The sequence below is a fragment of the Podarcis melisellensis genome (assembly GCF_964234715.1).
Source record: "Podarcis melisellensis genome assembly, chromosome: 8".
NCBI classification, from domain to species: domain Eukaryota; kingdom Metazoa; phylum Chordata; class Lepidosauria; order Squamata; family Lacertidae; genus Podarcis; species Podarcis melisellensis.
This window is the reverse complement of record NC_138540.1, coordinates 86,057,080-86,082,649: the sequence shown is the minus strand read 5'-3', so window position 1 is coordinate 86,082,649 and position 25,570 is coordinate 86,057,080. Positions and strand designations below refer to the sequence as shown.

Genomic DNA, 25,570 nt, shown 5'->3' with positions numbered 1-25,570 from the left:
ACCACAGAAGAACTACTTTGACACCTGAGAATACAAAAATGGTGGGGGGCAAAGCAAACTGCATTTTTCAGTCATTAGTGGACCTTCCTGCTAAATGTAAAGCATATGCCACTATTGAGAGAAATATTTATTCCAAGGTGCTAAAATACCACAAGTAACTGAGCAACAAAATTTTAATTTTACGCGATATCCTATGTCTAACTATGTGCACTGTTACACTGTTATATTTCTATACAAATATCCTTAAGAAGCATGACATCCAAGTCCCTTTCAAGTTCACATGGACACACGCATCTGGGACGGAGAATAGCAGGTTAATATTTACCACCTTAAATTGTGCGGAGAAAAGGATTGCAAAGTAACCACCTTTGCAATCTTATCTCCGAAGGGGGGAACTGTAGCAGGAACCCCCCCACCCCAATCATTCTGTTTGTATAAACTTCACACTCACACACTACATACGCCACATTTCTGTTATAAATTCATAGAAAATCAACCATACATTGGATTTGCACTGTTCCATTTTTATTTTTACTCCATATGACAAGAACTAACAAAGGGGGGTGATTTAGTCCTGGTCAGCCAAATCCCTTCACTGTCTCAGCACATAAACAGGAGCCCTGCCCATGCCAACCCTGATGATCCCAGACAGAAGACAATCAAGATCACAAAGAACCTGCATATGGGAGTGGATTCAAACAAAGGACACTGATCAGATCTTCCCTCAGGGGGCAGGAAACTGCAAAATCCCCTTTGTCTCCTAGAAATTCCTGGAAGGGGAGGGGGAAAGGAGGAACCAGCCAGGTGACAAGACACTCAAGTTACCACCAACTCCTCCCTCAGCCCCTCCTTTCTGTAATATATGCCTCCCACAACCCCTCCTTTCTGTGATATATGCCTCCCACAACCCCTCCTTTCTGTAATGTATGCATGATGTTTCTGGGGGTGGGCTTGATCTAGAGGAGGGGAATTTCAAAAGTTTTTATAAGACCTTGCACACTATTCTTCGGGGTCTTTCCTCTCTCCTGCACGTGAGGGGAATACCCTGTTGCAACAGTTCAATAAAGGCCAAGCCTACAGGCTGCTGTTTTGCTCCAAGTTATCCTGGTTGGTGTCTTTGTTTTGTCCAAGGGAGCCCTCGGATTTTTCCTGCAACATTCCTAATACAGTGGTACCTCTGGTTACGAACTTAATTCGTTCTGGAGGTCCGTTCTTAACCTGAAACCTTTCTTAACCTGAGGTACCACTTTAGCTAATGGGGCCTCCCGCTGCCGCCCTGCGATTTCTGTTCTCATCCTGAGGTAAATTTCTTAACCCGAGGTACTGCTTCCAGGTTAGCGGAGTCTGTAACCTGAAGTGTTTGTAACCTGAGGTGTTTGTAACCCGAGGTCCCACGATAAAGCGAAATGTAGCCTTTCTAGCCTCTGGTGAGAAGAGCTTTGCGCCCGGGACGGGGGAAATGGGAGTCAACAGACACTCAAGGAATAGTTTCAGAGAAAAAGCTTTATTTCTACCATCCGGGCTGGTAGAAGTAGCAAGTGTGATAGATTAAGAAAACAAGCACGAGTTCACAGCCATTTGCACAGAGCATATATTCCCCTTCAGCTCCCTCCCCTTTCTCCTCCTCCTCAGGAGTCCTGCCCCATGAGTTCCCCTGAGCATGAACAGAAAGCTCCTGTTTTGGGACTCTTTTGGACTCTTGGCGCCCTTCCCAGGACAGGGGGATGAGAAGCCAAGGGGGTCAAGGAGTGTTCAGCGTGTTCAAGATGTGTTACAACCGAATGAGATAAGAGTCAGTTCCCAGGCCTGAGTATTCTTGGCAATGACAGAGCCTATTCATTAGCCTTTTGAAGCTCTCTCGTACTGATAAAAGTAACCGTTTGCCTTTGCAACAGCATCTTGTGAGAAAGCAGAGGAAAACTTTAGCTGCGGATTTTTAGAAGACAGAAAGTGAATTTTGGACAGTTTTGAGGCCTGATTTTTGGGGGGGTGACTTCGGGCCTAGGTGGGGCACCTGTCCTCACCTCCTTCTTTTCCTTTTAATATTTCCTATTTTCCCAAAGAAAGACAACCCTTCTTGCGATATGTGGAAGCTCAAGATAAACTTACATATTAAGTATTTGTATCACCATGTAGAACTACAATCCGTTCCGGAAGACATTCGAAAATTCAGGCGCAAAAGAAAAAATGGAAAAACACGCAGCGGAAGATGTTCAGCGTCTGTGGAGAGGTCCACATTCGAAAACAGAAGCAATTACAATACTTTCAGGTTTTCGGCATTCGAAAACTGAAACATTCAGGTTCAAAGATGCTAAAAAACCAGCTTCTGCTGTATATCAAATAATCTTTATTTAGTATCCTTTAGATGTCACTATATAAACTTGCTTCTCCCGCCTCAGAAAAAGCGACGGAAATGAGGATGGGAACTTTGTACCTGGGTTGCAACATTTTATTGAAACAATGCAATGAGATTCTATTCCCTCTTAAAACGCATTTCTGCCCTTAGCATTTCCCTTCATCTCCTTTCTTCCATCTTTGAAGGGATACCCTGGAGGACCCTAAAGCAAACAAACTTGTCCATCTCTTGCTCCCTTTGGCGTAAGATGAACCAAGAACTCTTCTTCCTCGTGGATACGATTCTTTCCTCTTGGCATACGCCCATTGTTAATGATCGGAGGACAGCAGAAAGGGAATCCTTGACTTAAGCTTCTCACAGAAGAAAGGAAAGTATTAAGTATGTGAATTGCTCATGTGATCAGAATTTGCTTCTACATCACTGGTTCGTGACCCAGGGGAGGGAATACTTGAAACAAAAACTCAGAACCAATAGAATGAGAGCAATCTCAGCATCCTGCAGGGACCTGGTTTATTCAAACTATTTCAATAGGACAGCCTGGCTAACCAGTTGTTCAGCAGAACGGCTAGTTCGAAAAGGCTGCCAGGAGGCATATCAGAAGAAAGATTATATACAAAGCACAGAAAGACTCATAAAATGCCACAACACTCTTCCACTTGCATCAAGAAAGGTTACAGGTCATGGGATACGTGGCTTCATGTGGATATCGACTCCTCTGAAATTACCGTATTTTTCGCACCATAGGGCGCACCGGACCATAGGGCGCACCCAGTTTTTTGGGGGGGAAATTATTTTTCCCCCAGGCGCGGGGCTGGGGCGGGGGAAGCTAGAGCTTCCCCCGACCCCAGCCCCCAAACAGGCAGCTCTCTGCAAGCCGTGGGAGCGCTCCCACTGCTTGCGGAGAGGTCCGCGAAGCCTGGGCGCGCTGAGCTCAGCGCGCCCAGGCTTCGGCATGCAGGCAAGTCTCCGCAAGCAGTGGGAGCGCTCCCGCTCCTTGCGGAGAGGATCGCGAAACCTGGGCGCACTGAGCTCAGCGCGCGCAGGCTTCGGCATGCAGGCAAGTCTCCGCAAGCAGCGGGAGTGCTCCCACTGCTTGTGGAGAGGTCCGCAAAGCCTGGGCGCACTGAGCTCAGTGCGCGCAGGCTTCGGCATGCAGGCAAGTCTCCGCAAGCAGTGGGAGCGCTCCCGCTGCTTGTGGAGAGGTCCGCGAAGCCTGGGCGCGCTGATCTCAGCGCGCGCAGGCTTCGGCATGCTGGCAACTCTCCGCAAGCAGCGGGAGCCCAACGCTGGGCTCCCGCTGCTTGCGGAGAGGTGTGCGAAGCCTGAAGAGCGTGAAGGGTCGGTGCGCACCAACCCCTCTCTCTCCAGGCTTCAGCAAAAGCCTGCATTCGCACCATAGGACGCACACACATTTCCCCTTCATTTTTGGAGGGGGAAAAGTGTGTCCTATGGTGCGAAAAATACGGTACCTTGCGGTGTCCCAGAGTGACCAGGTCATTTGGGTCGCATATGTCTCACTTTGACACCATGCCCATGGCAACCAGGACTTGCATGGGACTGTTGACATTTCAATCCCATATCTGACTTCCCTGGTACCAAAAGATGTGAAAACCTTTGAGGAGATATGTGAGTTCTCACACGGATGCTAGTTCAACTCCTCCCTCTTTCTCTAAACATCACCTGCCCTTCTAGGGTCAGATAAGGCTGTAACGGTAGGCAATATACACATCACAGCTTTACACAGTGCAGGAGGGTGGCATGGGGATTACAAAATGCAGGCATACAAAAATCATGCCTAATACATTCTATCGAAAAGGCTAAATGCAATAAGTACTAGGACACTTCGAACAGAATCAAAATCTATAATACCTAATATTCAATCAACTATGACAAATTTTACCCCATGTCCTTCCGAGGAAAGTTCAGCATGGACAGCCATCTCATCAGTGTCACCAAATCATTCTTATCTCTCACCCCAGGCATGACGCAAAGAAAATGTTCAATGAATGAATAGATCTTTGTGTCAGCCCCTGGGCATACCAATAAAACAACAATACGATATACAAAGAATAAAAATTAAAAGTCCGTTATATAAAATGCACTGTAGGGTTTTGAGTCAATCGTCCCAGCTTTGCAACCCAATTCAAATTGCAACCTTTGACGTCTCCTGCTCATTTTGATCTGCCAAGAGAAAGGAAACTGTGAAGAAGGCATTAAACACCTTGGCCAAAAACTTGAAAGTCACAGTTCTTGGGTACGTTGTAGGAATTACTATGGGGCACCAGATGTGGCAAAGAACCCAACTGCAATTCTCACCTCATACAAACTAAGGGCTCCTAAAATTAAATCTGTATACAGCCACTACTATAATTTGCCCCCAATGTGACTTCTTTGATGGGAAGCGAGACGGGCGCTGTGACTGAAGCCCTTCCCACATTCTTGGCACTAAAATAGTTTTCTCTTGCTGTGAATTCTTTGATGCATCCTGAGTTTCGCCTTAATAATAAATTTCTTTCCACATTCCAAGCACTGATAGGGTTTCTCCCCTGTATGAATTCTGTGATGGATTGTGAGATTGGTGGTCTGGGTGAATTTCTTTCCACATTCGAAGCACTGATATGGCTTCTCCCCTGTATGAATTCTTTGATGGACATTGAGCTGGCCTTGGTGACTGAAGCTCTTTCCACATTCCAAGCACTGATAGGGTGTCTCCCCTGTATGAATTCTTTGATGGGCCATGAGTTGGCCTCTTCGAGAGAAGCTCTTGCCACATTCCAAACACTGATATGGTTTTTCCCCTGTATGAATTCTTTGATGGGAATTTAAACTGCTCTTTTGACTGAAGCTCTTTCCACACTCTTGGCACTGATAAGGTTTCTCCCCTGTATGAATTCTCTGATGGACAGTTAGATTGCTTCTCTCCCTGAAGCTCTTGCCACATTCCAAACACTGATAGGGTTCTCCCCCTATATGAATTCTCTGATGGACAGTGAGCTGGCGTCTTTGAAAGAAGCTCTTGCCACACTCCAAGCAGTGATAAGGTTTTTCCCCTCTATGAATTCTCTGATGGGAATTTAAACTGCCCTTTTGAGTGAAGCTCTTTCCACACTCTTGGCACTGATAAGGTTTCTCCCCTGTATGAATTCTCTGATGGACAGTTAGAGTGCTTCTCTCCCTGAAGCTCTTGCCACATTCCAAACACTGATAGGGTTCTCCCCCTATATGAATTCTCTGATGGACAGTGAGCTGGCTTCTTCCAAAGTAGCTTTTGCCACACTCCAAGCAGTGATAAGGTTTTTCTCCTCTATGAATTCTCTGATGGGAATTTAAACTGCCCTTTCGAGTGAAGCTCTTTCCACACTCTTGGCACTGATAAGGTTTCTCCCCTGTATGAATTATCTGATGGACAGTGAGCTTGTTTCTCTCCCTGAAGCTCTTTCCACATTCCAAGCAGTGATAGGGTTTCTCACCTGTATGAATTCTCTGATGGGAAGTGAGACTTATTTTCCAAGTGAAAGTCTTTCCACACTGCAAGCAGTGATATGGTTTCCCCCCGGAATGAAGTATGTGATGGAAAGTGAGCTGGGTGCTCTGACTGAAGCTCTTTCCACATTCAAAGCATCGATAAGGTTTCTCCCTCAAATGAATCCTCTGATGGACAGTGAGCTGGCTTCTGTCAATGAATCTCTTTCCACATTCCAAGCAGTGATAAGGTTTCTCCCCTGTATGAATTCTCTGATGGGTAGTTAAACTGCTCTTTTGACTGAAGCTCTTTCCACACTCTTGGCAATGAAAGGGTTTCTCCCCTGTATGAATTCTCTGGTGGACAGTGAGCTTGTTTCTATGTCTGAAGCTCTTTCCACATTCCAAGCACTGATAGGCTTTCTTCTCAAGGGGAGTTCTTTGATTTGAAGTGGAATGGGAGCTCTGACTGAAGCTCTCTCTGCACTCTGAATATGGATAGGACTTCTCCACTCTGTGGCTTTTGTCGTGGTCTCCCTCGTTCTTCAGCTCCAATTCATCACCACCTGCAACTGAGAGAGAAATACATTGGAGCCTCAGGAAGCAATGGAGTCCCAAAGCAGTGCTAATTAATGTTTGTGATTCAGGAAGAACTGAAGGGAGTTAGATGTGAGGTCTTCCTGCAGGGTTCACTGCCTGAGATTCAAAAAGCCTGGTTATTTTCTGGGGTGGATTTTGTTTGGCCCAATCAGGGGATCTGTGCCATCTCCAATGTCACTTGTCTCTTAAGTCAACTAATGACAGAAAGAAGCAAGAACAGAAACAAAAAATCTGACAGAAGCTACTTAAACTTCCTGAATCCCTTAGAAGCCTACATGTAAGAAGGCCTTGTGCATCTCCTCTGCATCTGGCCAGATGGTTCTCAGCCCGGCTGGAGTCATGGCTGCTTTCCTGAGGCCCTTCCTGTGCTGCTGCCCCTGGTGAAGGGGCCCTGATGGGAGGCTGTGGGGCTGCAGACAGGCCAGCCCTTCAACAGCAAAAGGGGAGCCATCTTGGAGCGGGGTAGGCATGATGATGATGATGATAATGATAGTAATAATTTTATTATTTATTACCCACCCATCTGTCTGTGTTTCATGCTTTGAAAAGGCCGAACTGGGAGACTTCCGGGTCAGTGCCATCGATTAATGGCAGATTCCCTCTGAGTCTCGGAGGGATCAGCTCCGCGGGATCGGGTGTCACCGCTGCGGCAAAGTGGGGGCCCTTTAAAAATCACAGGCGGGGGAAGCCTGTGAACGTGGGGACTCGGCGGGCAGCATTTACGCCCCCCAAGTTGCGAAGGGACCCTTTTAAGGGCTCCGGAGCGGGACGGGGGTGAGCAGCGCGGTGCTGAGAGTCGACTGCTTCTTCCGCGGAGTGAAGCCGCACAGTCGTTATCAGAGAGCGCTGACTTTTTCCTGGGACAATTGGACTTTGAAAGCAACTACCCTTGAGTAGGATTAAATTGAATTTAAAAGGAGTAAGAACAAGCTAATTCGATACCTAAACGGGAAGGTATAAACAGGAAGTCTGCCTTCCCTTCTTGTAAACAGATCAAAGCAAAGAGACTGTAAAGCGGAAACTTGGAAAGACGTTTGGAAAAGACTTAAATCTTAACATCAGGAAAGCGGTCTCCCTTCCAGATCGCAGGAGAGGAGGGGGGAAGGTTTGAGTTGTATTTACCTGCAAAAAAAGGGAAAAGGAAGCTAAAATCTACTGCCTAAAACCTGGGAACGGACTGCCCCTAGACAAGGAAAGCCGCTCAGTGGAAAGCCTATCGGTAAGCAGAGGACTTTTGACTTAGCTCTGCAAAAGAGATACAGTGTTGGACATTTGAAGAATAAAGAACCCCTTGGGGAGAGAAGGAACCTTCTTTTCTGAAGCCAAGATGACATGGACTAGAATTGACCAAATATGGGTAACTAGAGGAATGGCACCAAAGATAAAGAAAGTGGAAATCTGCCCCAAAACTTGCTCCGACCATAATGCTGTAAGGATGGAGATGAAGCAAATATCAACTGGCTCCTTCAGATGGAGGATGAATGACACCTTATTTAGAGATGAAGAAGTGTATAAAAAGGCCCAAAAAACTTTGAGAGATTATTTTGAAATAAATATGAATACTAATGTAGAAAAAAGAGTAATCTGGGATGCAAGCAAAGCTGTTATGAGAGGGTTTTTGATACAACAGATTGCAATAAAGAAGAGAAGTCAAAATGAGAAGAAAGATAAAATTTTGGAGAAAATAAAAGAAAGTGAGAAGAAATTGAGAGCAAAACCAAAGTCGCAGGAGATTTTGAGAGAAATAAAATTATCTCAAGTACAATATATGGAAATGATGAATCAGGACATAGAATGGAAAATTAAACAAATGAGACAAAAAACATTTGAATCAGCTAATAAATGTGGGAAACTGCTGGCTTGGCAAATGAAAAAAAGACAAAAATTAAATACCATTACAAATTTAGAAGTGGAAGGAAAGAACATACATAATCCAATTGAGATTAGAAATTGTTTCCAGAGATATTTTAAACAATTATACTCACAAGGGCCACAGAAAGAAATGGACATAGACCGATTTTTGAAGACAAATGGATTACAAAAAATCTCCCAAGAAAGTAAACTAATGTTGAACTATAAAATATCTGAACAGGAAGTAGAAGGTGCCATTCAAAATATGCAATTGGGCAAATCTCCAGGACCGGATGGGCTGACTTCTAGATATTATAGATCTTTGAAAGAGTGGTTATTACAACCTTTGAAGGAAGTCTGCAATGAAATTCTGGAAGGGAAAAGGGCACCAGAGTCGTGGAAAGAGACGAATATTACACTTATACCGAAAACAGAGACTGAAAAGAATCAGCTTAAGAACTACCGCCCTATATCGTTACTTATTGTGGATTACAAAAATTTTGCTGACATTTTGGCCAAGAGATTGAAAAATGTATTGATGGAAGAGATTCATAAAGACCAAGCGGGCTTTCTCCCAGGAAGACATTTGTCTGATAATTTGAGGAACATAATTGATATCCTGGAAAAATTAGAAGTTAATATAAACACTAAAGCAGTTCTGATATTTGTGGACGCGGAGAAAGCTTTTGACAACATCTCCTGGAGTTTTATGAAAAAGAACCTACAGGGGATGGGGGTAGGCCAAGGCTTTGAAAATGGTATAGGTGCAATATACTCTGAACAAAAGGCTAAATTAATTGTAAATAATGCAGTGACGGAAGAATTTAAGATAGAAAAAGGGACACGACAGGGGTGCCCAATTTCCCCATTGCTTTTTATATCGGTCCTGGAGGTTCTGCTGAACATGATTAGAAGGGACCAGTTGGTTAAAGGTATACAGGTCGGAGCCAAACAGTACAAACTGAGAGCATTTGCAGATGACTTAGTATTGACGTTACAGAAGCCAGAATCTAGTACTAAAAGGGTTTTAGAACTAATTCAAGAATTTGGTCAAGTGGCAGGATTTAAACTGAACAAGTTAAAAACTAAGGTTTTAGAGAAAAATTTAACACCGATGGAAAGAGAGAGGTTTCAGAACGAGACAGGTCTGACTGTGGTTAAGAAAGTGAAATACCTGGGGATTAACATGACAGCTAAAAATGGGAACTTATTTAAAGATAATTATGCAAAATGCTGGACGGAAGTGAAAAAAGATTTAGAAATTGGTCAAATTTGAAGCTTTCCTTGTTGGGTCGAATTGCAGCTATAAAGATGAATGTATTGCCTAGAATGTTGTTTTTGTTTCAAACACTGCAAATTGTGGACAAGATGGACTGTTTCAAGAAGTGGCAGAAAGATATTTCTAGATTTGTCTGGCAGGGCAAGAAGCCCAGAATAAAATTCAAGATATTAACTGATGCAAAGGAAAGGGGTGGATTTGCCCTGCCAGACTTTAAACTTTACTATGAATCAGCAGCATTCTGCTGGTTGAAAGACTGGCTGCTCCTTGAGAACACAGACATTTTGGATTTAGAAGGTTTTAATAATGTTTTTGGGTGGCATGCATATTTGTGGTACGACAAGGTTAAAGCACATAAAGCATTTAAAAACCATATTGTCAGGAAAGCATTGTTCAATGTTTGGATAAGATATAAGGACTTATTGGAAAATAAAACCCCAAGGTGGCTGTCACCAATGGAAGCAAAAGCCCAGAAAAAGCTCAATATGGAGGCCAAATGGCCGAAATATTGGGAAATTTTGGAACAAGAGGGAGATAGACTGAAACTGCAGAGTTTTGAGAAACTAAAAAACAAAGTGCGAGATTGGCTTCATTGTTATCAGATAATGGAGGCATATAATTTGGACAAGAAAATTGGCTTCCAGGTGGAAAAATCAAAATTAGAAACAGAACTGTTGCTGTTGAAATGGAACACTCAGGATGAAACGGTGAAATCTGTTATGATTAAATGGGCACAAGATGTTGGACATAACATTATGTTTGCTGACTGAGAACAGTTGTGGACCACAGGTATGAAATTTACGGCATGTAATGCCTTAAGAGAGAATATTATGAAAATGATATACAGGTGGTACATGACCCCAGTCAAGCTTGCAAAAATCTATCATTTGCCCGATAATAAATGTTGGAAATGTAAAGAAACTGAAGGTACATTCTTTCACCTTTGGTGGACGTGCCCAAGGATCAAGGCTTTCTAGGAAATGATCTATAATGAAATGAAAAAGGTATTTAAATATACCTTCCTGAAGAAACCAGAGGCTTCCTTCTGGGCATTGTCGACCAATTGGTGTCAAAGAAGGATAGAACTTTTTTTTATGTACGCTACAACAGCAGCAAGAATACTCATTGCAAAGTATTGGAAGACACAAGATCTACCCACTTTGGAAGAATGGCAGACGAAGGTGATGGACTATATGGGATTGGCAGAAATGACTGGCAGAATCCGAGACCAGGGAGAAGAGTCGGTGGAAGAAGATTGGAAGAAATTTAAAGACTATCTACAGAAATATTGCAAAATTAATGAATGTTAGAAGGATGTTGGATAGAAATTAAGTGGTTTCCAGCTGTAATGCTTTAAGAGAATATGAAAAAAAAAGGGTTAGAAACAGGTAAAAATTTAATGGTAAGAATTTGCTGAACCAACAATCTGAAGTGGAATACAAAAAAGGGAGGTATGAGGAGGTCCGGGAAATAAGCTAAAGGAAAATAAGCAATGGAAAATTTGTGTGTTTTTAACTATTTTTATTTTGTATTTTTGTTATTTTTTCATTTCTATTGCATTACTATAAAAAATCTTAATAAATATTCTATAAAAAAAAAATGAAAAGGCCGAACTGGAGGAAGAATATTCACAGGGGAAGCAGTCAATACTCTTCCATCCAATGTTTTCTGTGGGAGTGTTATAATCCCAGGGGCTGTGGGTGCTGCTGTTGAGCCCCATCGAAAATTTAGAGGCTCCACCCATAGAGATATGTCTCGAATTTCAAAGCAGATAGAATGATCCAAGAGGAAGCCTTACCGAGAGAGTCCAAGATCCCACGATTCTCCTCCATGACTTCCTTGTGCAGAGCTCTCTGGTCAGGATCCAGCAACGCCCACTCCTCGTCTGTGAAATGCACAGCTACATCTTCAAAGCATAATGGACCCTAAAAGAAAAAGGTTGTCCTCTTAGACAACATCAAGGTGAACAGTTACACTTTGATCTGTTGTCTTCTGCCTCTTAACTGATGTTATGTTTAAATGGGATTCTTTTTCTGCACATTTCATTATGGCCACATTCCCATTTGGCACATGGAAGGATCCCCTTCCTTCTTTCCCTGTGTGCTGTTCTTGCCGGGTGGGGAGGACCCTCCTGATGCCCTATAGACAACATCAAGGTGCACAGGGGGGGCAATGACAGGGGGATGAGAGGGGGAAAGCCCCATTGTGCGACTGATGGGGTGAATCCTGGCCACTGTTTGGTGTGGTGTGTAAACTGCCTAGAAGCCTATTTTAGCATTCAACCCTTCTTCCCTTGGCCGTTCCTCCCACCTTTCCTCTGTGTCCAACCCGTTCATGACATCCTCTTTCCCCACATGGCTCCTTCCTCCTACCTGCTCTGCTTCCACAGGGGCAGCTTCCCCTTCACCACCAAGAAAAGATGGACAAACAGGTCTTGCTGGCATCGTTCGGTCTCCTACGAGAGAAAAAGCTGCATGCTTCACTCAGAAGGAAAACTACAGGTGGGCCTTCCAAAAAGTAAGAGTAGCCACGTAAATGTAGACGTTAGTAACCATTTCACATATTAGTTGTGCCAAAATACATCTCCCCTCCTCTGGGCTCTTGGCCCCCTGTGACCTCCACCAAAAGATGAGAATAATTCACAGATTAGTTTCAAAATCCACAACATGTGATAAAACGGGGGAGAAAAAACTCCTTCCTCCTTACCCAGTGGCCTCTCTCTGGAGTCCAACGGAGTTCTCTCTACCTCAGAAGAATCCAGACCCATTTCTGGAACCTGGAGCAAGAAGCATTCAAAACTATTAGATTAGAACTGGAATGGCAAAGGACACAAACATTTTAGGGGTATCAGATATCATTACTCGGATGCTTTCCAAAAAAAGATTGGGCAAATTGGGGGATTCCCTCATGTATACTCTGGAGCCCCTTGGGAGTATCCAGAGGAAAGTCTCTCTCACCTGCTGCTCTGCCTGCTTTCTCTCCTCTGCCTGACTCAGGAGGAAACCTTCGGCCAGCGACACCGCCTGGGAACTGGTCTCCGCTCCACATTCTCTCACCCATCTCTCCATCTCTGGTCTTCTGCCAAGTTCTGCCTGTCCTAATGAGAGGTTTTAGCAAATCCTAAAAAGCAAATTTTTTTTTTGATATACCGGTAAATCTGATACACAGTCAGGTAAATAGAAATATTCCCCGGGCAAGCGTGGATGAGTCTTGCTAGGAACCAGGGCTGGACTGCACCACAACTCAGACTGAGCTTACTTTAAAAAATAAAGGAAGGAAGGAAGGAAGGAAGGAAGGAAGGAAGGAAGGAAGGAAGGAAGAAGAAGGAAAAAGTCAAAATGGATGAGTGAGTCATCTGGACACAAGGCAATAGTGGGGGTCCCTCCCACCCCCAAATGTCAGGGCACATTTATTTCTTGATTCTGCCTCATGTTCCAGCACTCCTGGGGTGGGTCCCTGTTTCTTAATTCTGAGGGCCAGATCTTTACCTGGCTACCCAGCTGAGGACCAGAGCTACACCTGGCCAAAGAACAGGTGGGTGGGACCAAATAACTTGTGGGGGGGGGGAGAGAGACAGTGTTAAAAAAAGAGAGATAGGATTTGCCTTCTTTCTGTGACTGTAATAATTTTATAGTCTGCCTAATATTGTGATTTATTGTTTTAATCCGCCATGGGAATTCTGGGTGAACATCAAGTAACTGATTATTATGATGGGGGGGGGGGGCTTGTCACAGGAGGAGGGGAGACCCCTATTCCTCTTCACCAGCCAGAATCATCCCTACCTTTTGGCCTCCCTCATCCGAATCTCCTGCCTCTGGATCTAGATTGCTCTCTGCCACAGATTCCCCTCGCTCACTAAGCCTCGTTACCTCTTCAAACACCTCCTCCTTCCTCTGACCACTCATCATTGCCACCAAACCCCTCCCCTGGCCCAGAGCCTCCTTCCCTTGCGGGTTCCCCAGCTGGTTCCCCTCACCATTCCTCTCTGCCCACCCAGTCCATGTAGCTCCCTCCTTGCATCCTTTATTCTGTTATCACCAGGTTGGGCTCTGCTAACCTTTTGGGTGAAGACAGCCAGCCTCCTGTTCTGACTTAGGCCAACCTGGGGCCTCTTCTGGGAAGCCAACCAGCAGGGCTGGACCCCAGGGATAACTCTCTCCCCCTGCACGTCCTAGCAGCTGGCATTGAGAAACATGGCTGCCTCCAACTGTGTGGCCAGGAGCCACCACTAGCCCTCTCCTCCTCCCTGAATTCGCCTCATTCTCTTCTCAAGCCGTCTGGCTTGGTGGCCATCCCTTCCACCTGTGGATGGTAGTTCCATGGGTCTAAGTGTGCATTGTGACAAGGAAGGACTTTGTTTATCATAGAGGCCAAGGTTTTAGTTCTACCTCCAAATGTGTCCATCTGGCTGCCACCTGGGTTAATGAACGTGATTGTTTCCTCTATCCCATCGGGGTTCCTTTGCATGCCCTTTTCTTCCTGACTCAGTGACACCTCCCCACCCCCGCCTCAAAGGAGCTAGCCGCATCTTGATGCAAAGGAAGAAGAGTTGCAGACCTCCTGCTACTTGCAGCCTCCCAGGTTTTGCAGAGAGGAAGGGGGGCAGAACCACCTATCCCTGACTTGGGGATCCCCCTGCAGGAGACGAGCAGGCTCCCCATGGATCCGCCCCACATCTCCCCAGTGCACCCTAAGGCAGAAAAGAGACTCACCAGGTCCCAGAAGGGAAACTGAGGCAGCTCCTGCAGAGGAGACGAAAGCTACCTTCCCCCTCTTGCAGGGAGGAAGCTAGGAAAGTGGGAAAGGCTATTTTGGGGTGTTTTGCTCGGGAGGACCGCATCCCCACTTATTTCCAGTGCTCTCTAGGAATGCATCTCAGTGCCTTTTAACCCTTGCAAGGTGGAGCAAACCAAGCTCACATTCGCTCTCTGTCTCTCCCTGAGGAGCTCAGGAGGAGCCACGCGAATTGCAGAAAGAAATCTGAATAAGGCAGTTGGTAGTGTTAACGGGGAAAAACCTGCGACAGTAGAACATGAGTCCCTTTGATCTCAGGGTCTTGGGTTCGAGCCCCAGGTTGGGCAAGAGATTCCTGCGCTGCCGCGGGTTCGGCTAGATGACTCTGGGGGTCCCTAAGCAGGATGACACCCTGGCCCCCGTGGCTGGCCTTCTGCGCTGCTCCTTGGAACCCTTGCAAAGCGGAGCCCCCAGGCCCCCTTCTCTCTCTTCTTGGGGGACCCTCCTGGCTGCCCTGCCCCCTGGGGACTCCCCCATCTCCCCAACACAACCTAAGCAGAAGAGGAAGAGACTCACCGGATCCCAGAAGGAGCTGAGACAACAGCCCTCCTCCTCCTCCTTGCAGGAAGGGATGGGGGAGAACTCTCTCCTTTGATTTCCGGTCCTCTCTAGGAATCCAGCTCCGCTCCTTTTAACCCTTGGCGCTCCGGGCGCTCCAGCTCCCGCCTCTCTCCCTCTGCAAAGCCGGAGCCCCGGGCATGTTCTGCACCCGGAGGGGGGGGGGCTTATTTGGGGGACCCTGAGCTGCTCCCTCCCTCGGAAACAGGAGCAGGAGGAGCACGAAAGGTCCTGCAAGGACATCCTCCTGGCGGGCCTTTTCCTCGCCACCAGCCTGGCTCTCATTTTGATGCCAGCAGCACCTTGAAAGGACCGAGACCTGAACTCTGAGGCCAAACACGGCCTTAAAACCGCACCAGCCTCTTCCCAACCCCATTTCCTTCGGCGTTACTCTCTTAGTTTTTCTTCCTAATACAGTTCTACCTCTGGTTACGAACTTTATTCCTTCTGGAGGTCCGTTCTTAACCTGAAACCTTTCTTAACCTGAGGCACCACTTTAGCTAATGGGGCCTCCCGCTGCCGCCCTGCGATTTCTGTTCTCATCCTGAGGTAAATTACTTAACCTGAGGTACTGCTTCCGCGTTAGCGGAGTCTGTAACCTGAGGTGTTTGTAACCCAAGGCACCACTGTAAAGCATTTTCCTTTTAATATTTCCTATTTTCCCAAATAAAGAAAACCCTTCTTGTGATATGTTAAAGCTCTAGATAAACGTACATACAGTGGTACCTCGGGTTAAGTACTTAATTCGTTCCGGAGGTCCGTTCTTAACCTGAAGCACCACTTTAGCTAATGGGGCCTCCTGCTGCTGCCGCGCTGCCAGAGCCCGATTTCTGTTCTCATCCTGAAGCAAAGCTCTTAACCCGAGGTACTATTTCTGGGCTAGCGGAGTCTGTAACCTGAAGCATATGTAACCTGAGGCACCACTGTATAACTATTTGTATCACTATATAGAACTAAAATCCGTTAGACATTCAAAAACTCGGGCGCAAAAGAAAAAATGGAAAAACACGCAGCGGAAGCTGTTCAACGTCCAAGGCGTGTTCGAAAACAGAAGCAATTACTTCCAGGTTTTCGGCGTTCGAAAACCGAAACGTTCAGCTTCGAAGACTCTAAAAAACCGAACTTCCGATGTATATCAAAAAAGCTTTGTTTAGTATCCTTTATAAACTTGCTTCTCCCGCCTCACAATCAGCGACGGAAATGAGGATGTACCTGGGATGCAACACTTAATTGAAACAATGCAATGAGATTCTATTCCCTCTTAAACACATTTCTGCCCTTCGCTCTTCCCTTCATCTTCTTCCTTCCATCTTTGAAGGCATACCCTGGAGTACCCTAAAGGAAACAAACTTGTCCTTCTCTTGCTTCCAACTCCCTTTGGCGTAAGATGAACCTAGAACTCTGCTTCCTCATGAATACAATTCTTTCCTCTTGGCATACGCCCATTGTGAGTGATTGGAGGACAGCAGAAAGGGAATCCTTGACTTAAGCTTTGACTTAAGTTGTTCTGCCTGGCCTTTGGCTTGGAGCCAATTTGATTCCCTCCCTCTCTTTCTTTTTTCTTTTCCTTCTCCTTCCTTGATGAGGCTACATTTTAATATTTTAATGTTGTATTTTTTAATTTTGTTTTTAAGTTGTAATCATTTAACTTTTTTTTTTTGCTTGTAAGCCACTCTGAGCCCGGCCTTGGCTGGGGAGGGCAGGGTATAAGTAAATATTATTATTATTATTATTAAGCTTCTCACAGAAGAAAGGAAAGTGTTAAGTATGTGAATTGCTCATGTGATCAGAATTTGCTTCTACATCACCGGTTCGTGACCCAGGGGAGGGAATACTTGAAAGAAAAACTCAGAACCAATAGAATGAGAGCAATCTCAGCATCCTGCAGGGAGCTGGTTTATTCAAACTATTGCAACAGGACAGCCTTCCTAACCTGCTGTTCAGCAGAACAGCTAGTTCGAAAAGGCTGCCAGGAGGCATATTAGAAGAAAGATTATATACACAGAAGAAGAAGAGTTTGGATTTGATATCCCGCCTTTCACTCCCCTTCAGGAGTCTCAAAGCGGCTAACATTCTCCTTTCCCTTCCTCCCCCACAACACACACTCTGTGAGGTGAGTGAAGCTGAGAGACTTCAGAGAAGTGTGACTAGCTCAAGGTCACCCAGCAGCTGCATGTGGAGGAGCGGAGACGTGAACCCGGTTCCCCAGATTACGAGACTACCGCTCTTAACCACTACACCACACAAAGACTCATAAAATGCCACAACACTCTTCCACTTGCATCAAGAAAAGTTACAGGTCATGGGATGCATGGCTGCATGCAGATATCGACTCCTCTGAAATAACCTTGCGGTGTCCCAGAGTGCCCAGGTCATTTGGGTCTCATATGTCTCACTTTGACACCATGCCCATGGCAACCAGGACTTGCATGGGACTGTTGACATTTCAATCCCATATCTTACTTCCCTGGTACCAAAAGATGTCTAAGACCTTTGAGGAGATATGTGAGTTCTCACACGGATGCTAGCTAAACTCCTCCCTCTTTCTCCAAATATCACCTGCCCTTCTAGGGTCAGATAAGGCTGTAACGGTAGGCAATGTACACATCACAGCTTTACACAGTGCAGGAGGGTGGCATGAGGATTACAAAATGCAGGCATACAAAAATCATGCCTAATACATTCTATTGAAAAGGCTAAATGCAATAAGTACTAGGACACTTCGAACAGAATCAAAATCTATAATATCTAATATTCAATCAACTATCACAAATTTTACCCCAAGTCCTTCCTAGGAAAGTTCAGCATGGACAGCCATCTCATCAGTGTCACCAAATCACTCTTATCCCTCACCCCAGGAATGATGTGAAGAAAATATTCAATGAATGAATCTTTATTTGCGTCATCCCCCGGCCATACCAATAAAACAACAATATGATATACAAAGAATAAAAATAAAAAGTCCATTATATAAAATGCACTGTAGGGTTTTCAGTCAATAGTCAAATAGTGGATCTTATTCTAATTGTCCCAGGTTTGCAACCAAATCCAAATTGCAACCTTTGCTGTCACCTGCTCATCTTGATCTGCCAAAAGAAAGGAAACTGTGAAGAAGGCATTAAACACCTTGGCCAAGAACTTGCAAATCACAGTTCTTGGGTACATTTTAGGAATTACTATGGGGCACCAGATGTGGCAAAGAACCCAACTGCAATTCTCACCTCATACAAACTAAGGGCTCCTAAACTTAATCTGTATACAGCCACTACTATAATTTGCCCCCAATGTGAGTTCTTTGATGGGAAGCGAGACGGGCCCTGTGACTGAAGCTCTTGGCACTAAAATAGTTTTCTCTTGCTGTGAATTCTTTGATGGATCCTGAGTTTGGCCTTCTCAATAAATCTCTTTCCACATTCCAAGCATTGATAGGGTTTCTCCCCTGTATGAATTTTGTGATGGGTTGTGAGATGGGCGCTCTGGGTGAATTTCTTTCCACATTCCAAGCACTGATAGGGCTTCTCCCCTGTATGAATTCTTTGATGGACACTGAGAAGGCCTCTTTGAATGAAGGTCTTTCCACATTCGAAACACTGATATGGCTTATCCCCTGTATGACTTCTCTGATGGGAAGTGAAACTTCTTTTCCAAGTGAAACCCTTTCCACATTCCAAGCACTGGTAGGGTTTCTCCCCTGAATGAATCCTCTGATGGACACTGAAATAGCGTCTGTCAATGAAGCCCCTGCCACAATCTTGGCACTGATAGGGTTTTTCCCCTTTATGAATTCTCTCATGGGAAGTAAAATTGTTCTTTTTTCTGAAGCTCTTCCCACACTCTTGGCACTGATAGGTTTTTCCCCTTGTATGACTTCTCTCATGGGAAGTTAAACTGCGCTTTTTTCTGAAGCTCTTTCCACATTCCAAGCACTGATAGGGTTTCTCCCCTGTATGAATTCTGTGATGGATTGTGAGATGGGTGCTCTGGGTGAATTTCTTTCCACATTCAAAACACTGATATGGCTTCTCCCCTGTATGAATTCTTTGATGGACATTGAGCTGGCCTTGGTGACTGAAGCTCTTTCCACATTCCAAGCACTGATAGGGTGTCTCCCCAGTATGAACTGTTTGATGGGCCATGAGTTGGCCTCTTCGAGAGAAGCTCTTGCCACATTCCAAGCACTGATATGGTTTTTCCCCTGTATGAATTCTTTGATGGACAGTGAGCTGGCCTTGGTGACTGAAGCTCTTTCCACATTCCAAGCACTGATAGGGTGTCTCCCCTGTATGAATTCTTTGATGGGCCATGAGTTGGGCTCTTCGAAAGAAGCTCTTGCCACACTCCAAGCACTGATATGGTTTTTCCCCTGTATGAATTCTCTGATGGGAATTTAAACTGCCCTTTTGAGTGAAGCTCTTTCCACACTCTTGGCACTGATAAGGTTTCTCCCCTGTATGAATTCTCTGATGGACAGTTAGAGTGTTTCTCTCCTTGAAGCTCTTGCCACATTCCAAACACTGATAGGGTTCTCCCCCTATATGAATTCTCTGATGGACAGTGAGCTGGCTTCTTCGAAAGAAGCTCTTGCCACACTCCAAGCAGTGATAAGGTTTTTCTCCTCTATGAATTCTCTGATGGGAATTTAAACTGCCCTTTTGAGTGAAGCTCTTTCCACACTCTTGGCATTGATAAGGTTTCTCCCCTGTATGAATTATCTGATGGACAGTGAGCTTGTTTCTCTCCCTGAAGCTCTTTCCACATTTCAAGCACTGATAGGATTTCTCACCTGTATGAATTTTCTGATGGGAAGTGAGACTTATTTTCCAAGTGAAAGTCTTTCCACATTGCAAGCAGTGATATGGTTTCCCCCCGGAATGAAGTATGTGATGGAAAGTGAGCTGGGTGCTCTGACTGAAGCTTTTTCCACATTCAAAGCATCGATAAGGTTTCTCCCTCAAATGAATCCTCTGATGGACAGTGAGCTGGCTTCTGTCAATGAATCTCTTTCCACATTCCAAGCAGTGATAAGGTTTCTCCCCTGTATGAATTCTCTGATGGGTAGTTAAACTGCTCTTTTGACTGAAGCTCTTTCCACACTCTTGGCAATGAAAGGGTTTCTCCCCTGTATGAATTCTCTGGTGGACAGTGAGCTTGTTTTTCTCCCTGAAGCTCTTTCCACATTCCAAGCACTGATAGGGTTTCTTCTCAAGGGGAGTTCTTTGATTTGAAGTGGAATGGGAGCTCTGACTGAAGCTGTCTCTGCACTCTGAATATGGATAGGACTTCTCCACTCTGTGGCTTTTGTCGTGGTCTCCCTCGTTCTTCAGCTCCAATTCATCACCACCTGCAACTGAGAGAGAAATACATTGGAGCCTCAGGAAGCAATGGAGTCCCAAAGCAGTGCTAATTAATGTTTGTGATTCAGGAAGAACTGAAGGGAGTTAGATGTGAGGTCTTCCTGCAGGGTTCACTGCCTGAGATTCAAAAAGCCTGGTTATTTTCTGGGGTGCATTTTGTTTGGCCCAATCAGGGGATCTGTGCCATCTCCACTGTCACTTGTCTCTTAAGTCAACTAATGACAGAAAGAAGCAAGAACAGAAACAAAAAATCTGACAGAAGCTACTTGAACTTCCTGAATCACTTTGAAGGCTTCATTTAAGAAGGCCTTGTGCAGTTTAGAGGAGCCTGAGAAAAATATGGAGGGGTATCTGATCTCCCCCAGAGGCTCTTCAGCTGAGCTCCTTTCCCCCTGCTCAGCACCCTACGCCTCTGGCGGCCCTGGCCCTATGAGGGGAAGGAGAGGGATCAGCCTTCCTTCTCCTCCTCCTCTGCAACTGGCCAGGTGGTTCCCAGCCCTACTGGAGTCATGGCTGCTTTCCTGAGGCCCTTCCTGTGCTGCTGCCCCTGGTGAAGGGGCCCTGATAGGAGGCTGTGGGGCTGCGGACAGGCCAGCCCTTCAAGAGCAAAAGGGTAGCCATCTTGGATGGAGATAGGCATGATGATGATGTTGATGATAATTATATATAATTTTATTGTTTATAACCCACGCATCTGGCTGGGTTTCATGCTTTGAAAAGGCAGAACTGGAGGAAGAATATTCACAGGGAAAGCAGTCAATACTCTTCCATCCAATGTTTTCTGTGGGAGTATTAGAATCCCACGTGCTGTGGGTGGTGCTGTTGAGCCACATCGAAAAATCCGAGGCTCCACCCATAGAGATATCTCTTGAATTTCAAAGGAGATAGGATGATCCAAGAGGAAGCCTTACCGAGAGAGTCCAAGATCCCATGATTCTCCTCCATGACTTCCTTGTGCAGAGCTCTCTGGTCAGGATCCAGCAACGCCCACTCCTTGTCTGTGAAACGCACAGCTACATCTTCAAAGCACAATGGACCCTAAAGGTAAACGAAAAAGGTTGTCCTCTTAGACAACATCAAGGTGCACAGGGGGGCAATGACAGGGGGATGTTAGGGGGAAAGCCCCATTGTGCGACTGATGGGGTGAATCCTGGCCACTGTTTGGTGTGGTGTGTAAACTGCTTAGAAGCCTATATTAGTATTCAACCCTTCTTTCCTTGGTGGTTCCTCCCACCTTTCCTCTGTGTCCAACCCGTCCTTGACATCCTCTTTCCCCACATGGCTCCTTCCTCCTACCTGCTCTGCTTCCACAGGGGCAGCTTCCCCTTCGCCACCAAGAAAAGATGGACAAACAGGTCTTGCTGGCATCCTTCGGTCTCCTACGGGAGAAAAAGGTAAGTGCATGCTTCACTCAGAAGGAAAACTATAGGTGGGCCTTCCAAAAAGTAAGAGTAGCCACGTAAATGTGGACGTTAGTAACCATTTCACATAGTAGATGTGCTAAGATACATTACCCTTTCTCTGGACTCTTGGCCCCCTGTGACCTCCACCAAAAGATGAAAATAATTCACGGATTAGTTTCAAAAACAACATAATGTGACAAAACGGGGAGAAAAAAGTCCTTCCTCCTTACCCAGTGGCCTTACTCTGGACTCCAACCGAGTTCTCTCTACCTCAGAGGAATCCGGACCCATTTCTGGAAACTGATCCTTCCCCTGCAAGAGCACCAAGCAATCAAAACTATTAGATTGGAACTCGAATGGCAAAGGACACACACACTTTAGGGGTATCAGATATCATTCGTCAGATCCTTTCCAAAAAAAGGATGACAAAATTAGTAGAGAATTGGGGGATATTCCCTCAAGTTTGGAGCCCCTTGGGAGTATCCAGAGGAAAGTCTCTCTCACCTGCTGCTCGGCCTGCTTTCTCTCCTCTGACTGACTCAGGAGGAAACCTTCGGCCAGGGCCACCGCCTGGGAACTGGTCTCCGCTCCACATTCCCTCACCCAGCTCTCCATCTCTGCTGGAAGGACAGCCAGGAACTGCTCCAAGATCACCAGGTCCAGCATCTCAGCTTTCGTGTGGGTTTCTGGTTTCAGCCACTGACGGCAAAGGTGGTAGAGTCGGTTGCAAACCTCTCGGGGTCCTTTGGCCTCCTGGTAGCAAAGCCACCTGAGCTGCTGGCTCTGCACATCTGAGCGGAGGGTGTCCTCCTCATACAGGATCCTTTGGACAGACTTTCCCCACATTCCGCCATGGCTAAGAGTTTGGATTGAATGGCCTCTTCCTGCTTCAGGCCCAGCTGAGTCTTGCTCATCCATCTCTGTTCTCAGGACACCTCCAGGAAATCGAAAGAAGTCCATACGTCTTCTGCCAAATTCTGTATGTACTAATGAAAGGTTTTAGCAAATCCTAGGAAGCAAATATATTTTTCTGATATACCAGTAAATCTGGTACACAGTCAGTTGAATAGAACTATTCCCTTGGCAAACGTGGATGAGTCTTGTTAAGAACCAGGACTGGACTGCACACAACTCAGACTGAGCTTTCTTTAAAAAAATAAAGGAAGGAAGGAAGGAAGGAAGAAGTCAGAATGGATGATTGAGTCATCTGACCCAGGGCAATATGGGGGTCCCTCCTACCCCCAAATGTCAGGCCACATTTTTTTTCCTGCTTCTGCCTCATGTTGCAGCACTTGCAATCTCCCACATTCTCAAGACTCCTGGGGTGGGTCCCTCTTTCTTTATTCTGAGGGCCAGATCTTTACCTGGCTACCCAACTGAGGACCAGAGCTACACCTGGCCAAAGAACAGGTGGGTGGGACCAAATAACTTGTGGGTGAGGCCAAAAGACGGTGTTTTTAAAAAAGAGAGATATAGGATTTCTCTTATTTCTGTGATAGTAACAATTTTATATTCTTCTTAATATTGTGATATACTGTTTTAATCTGCCATGGGAATTTTGGGTGAACATCAAGTAATTGATTATGATGATGGGGGGGGGGAGAGCTTGTCACAGGAGGAGGGGAGACCAGCTAGAATCATCCCTACCTCTTGGCCTCCCTCATCTGAATCTGCTGCCTCTGGATCTAGATTGCTCTCTGCCACAGATTCCCCTCGCTCACTAAGCCCTGTTACCTCTTCAGCTTCAGACACCTCCTCCTCCCAGGCTTCTCCCTCTGACGACTCATCATTGCCCCCAAACCCCTCCCCTAGCCCAGACCACCTTCCCTTGCAGGTTCCCAGCTGGTTCCCCTCACCATTCCTCTGTACCTACCCAGTCCATGCAGCTCCCTCCTTGCATCCTTTATTCTGTTATCACCAGGTTGGGCTGTGTTTTCCTTTTGGGTGAAGACAGTCCAATCTCCTGTTCTCTGAGGTGCCAACCTGGGGACTCTTCTGGGAAGCCCACCAGCAGGGCTGGAGCCCAGGGATAACTCTCTCCCCCTGCATGGCTGCCTCCAACTGTGGAGGCCAGGAGCCATCGCTAGGCCTCGACTCCTCCCTGAATTGGCCTCATCCACTTCTAAAGCCAGCTGGCTTGGTGGCCATCCCTTTCTCCTGTGGATGGGAGTTCCATGGGTCTACCTGCACACTGCGACACGGAAGGACTTCATTTATTTCTACCTCCAAATGTGTCCGTCTAGCTGCCACCTGCATTAATGAACGTGACTGTTTCCTCAATCCCATCGGGGTTCCTTTGCATGCCCTTTTCTTCCTGCCTCAAGCCCCCACCCCCAAAGGAGCAAGTAGCGTCTTGATGCAAAGGAAGATTAGTTGCAGGCCTCCTGCTACTTGCAGCCTCCCTGGTTTTGCAGAGAGGAAGGGGAACAGAACCTCTTATTCCTGGCTTGGGGCTCCCCCTGCAGGAGCTGAGCAGGCTCCCCATGGACCCGCCCCACATCTCCCCAATGCACCCTAAGGCAGAAAAGAGAGGAAACTCACCAAGTCCCTGAAGCGAAATTGAGGCAGCTCCTGCAGAGGAGACGAAAGCCGCCTTCCCCCTCTTGCAGGGAGAGGGAGGAGCTTTTGTTCGGGAGGACCTCGTCCCTCCTTTATTTCCTATCCTCTCTGGGAATGCATCTCAGTGCCTTTTAACCCTTGCAAGGTGGAGCAAACCAAGCTCACATTCGCTCTCTCTCTCTCCCTGAGGAGCTCAGGAGGAGCCACGCGAATTGCAGAAAGAAATCTGAATAAGGCAGTTGGTAGTGTTAACGGGGAAAAACCTGCGACAGTAGAACATGAGTCCCTTTGCTCTCAACGTCTTGGGTTCGAGCCCCAGGTTGGGGAAGAGATTCCTGCGCTGCCGCGGGTTCGGCTAGATGACTTTGGGGGTCCCTAAGAAGGATGACTCCCTGGCCCCCGTGGCTGGCCTTCTGCGCTGTCCTTGGAACCCTTGCAAAGCGGAGCCCCCCAGGCCCCCTTCTCTCTCTTCTTGGGGGACCCTCCTGGCTGCCCCGCCCCCTGGGGACTCCCCCATCTCCCCAACCCAACCTAAGCAGAAGAGGAAGGAGACTCACCGGATCCCAGAAGGAGCTGAGACAACAGCCCTCCTCCTCCCCCTTGCAGGAAGGGATGGGGGAGAACCTCCTACCTTTATTTCCTGTCCTCTCTAGGAATCCAGCTCAGCTCGTTTTAATCCTTGGCGAGCCAGGCGCCCCAGCTCCCCACTCTCTCCCTCTGCAAAGCCGGCATGGCCTGCACTCGGAGGGGGGCCTTATTTGGGGGACCCTCTGGACTGGCCTCTGAGCTGCTCCCTCCCTCGGAAACAGGAGCAGGAGGAGCACGAAAGGTCCTGCAAGGACATCCTCCTGGCGGGCCTTTTCCTCGCCACCAGCCTGGCTCTCATTTTGATGCCAAGAGCACCTTGAAAGGACCGAGACCTTAAAACCGCACCAGCCTCTTCCCAAACCCATTTCCCTCCGCGTTACTCTCTTATTTTTTCTTCCTAATATAGTGGTAACTCGGGTTACGAATTTAATTCGTTCTGGTAGTCCATTCTTAACCAGAGGTACCACTTTAGCTAATGGGGCCTCCCGCTGCCGCCGTGCGATTTCTGTTCTCATCCTGAGGTAAAGTACTTAACCTGAGGTACTACTTCCGGGTTAGTACAGTCTGTAACCTGAAGTGCTTGTAACCTGAGGTGTTTGTAACCCGAGGCACTACAGTAACACACTTTCCTTTTAATATTTCCTATTTTCCCATATATTTTGCACTCATTTCACACGCTAGCAAGGTTATGCTTAAAATTATACAAGGCAGGCTTAAGCAGTATGTGGACCGAGAACTCCCAGAAGTGCAAGCTGGATTTCGAAGT

At 46.4% G+C, this 25,570-nt stretch overlaps 3 protein-coding genes and 1 long non-coding RNA gene across 6 annotated transcripts in view; all 4 read right to left on the bottom strand.

Annotated features, from left to right (window-relative positions):
* The window catches only part of LOC309375982 (uncharacterized protein), a 33,610-nt gene extending 19,296 nt beyond the window's left edge, over positions 1-14,314 (bottom strand). For 2 of the 3 annotated variants that reach the window (XM_081922076.1, XM_081922077.1), the window contains exon 1: positions 12,506-12,617. In XM_081922076.1, the coding sequence (XP_081778202.1) occupies positions 12,506-12,616 (111 nt within the window). In that variant the 5' untranslated portion in view covers position 12,617. Of the gene's footprint in view, positions 1-12,505; positions 12,618-14,260 lie in introns of those variants that run through there. The other variant, XM_081922083.1, reaches the window with a different exon arrangement.
* Positions 2,833-4,475, bottom strand: LOC309376248. The gene is made up of 2 exons (XR_014171108.1): positions 3,826-4,475; positions 2,833-3,066 (listed from the first exon to the last, which is right to left on the bottom strand). It is a non-coding gene; the product is annotated as an uncharacterized lncRNA (long non-coding RNA).
* On the bottom strand, positions 4,718-12,321 carry LOC309376003 (uncharacterized protein). The gene is made up of 4 exons (XM_081922130.1): positions 12,255-12,321; positions 11,921-12,003; positions 11,347-11,473; positions 4,718-6,390 (listed from the first exon to the last, which is right to left on the bottom strand). The coding sequence occupies exons 1-4, from the start codon at positions 12,313-12,315 to the stop codon at positions 4,802-4,804; spliced, it is 1,860 nt and encodes a 619-aa protein (XP_081778256.1). The 5' UTR covers positions 12,316-12,321; the 3' UTR covers positions 4,718-4,801.
* A 3,307-nt stretch (positions 14,315-17,621) lies between the features above and the next one.
* On the bottom strand, positions 17,622-24,790 carry LOC309375970 (uncharacterized protein). The gene is made up of 6 exons (XM_081922031.1): positions 24,774-24,790; positions 22,162-22,592; positions 21,888-21,969; positions 21,551-21,633; positions 21,166-21,292; positions 17,622-20,247 (listed from the first exon to the last, which is right to left on the bottom strand). The coding sequence occupies exons 2-6, from the start codon at positions 22,573-22,575 to the stop codon at positions 18,239-18,241; spliced, it is 2,715 nt and encodes a 904-aa protein (XP_081778157.1). The 5' UTR covers positions 22,576-22,592; positions 24,774-24,790; the 3' UTR covers positions 17,622-18,238.
* Between the last annotated feature and the right edge of the window lie 780 nt (positions 24,791-25,570).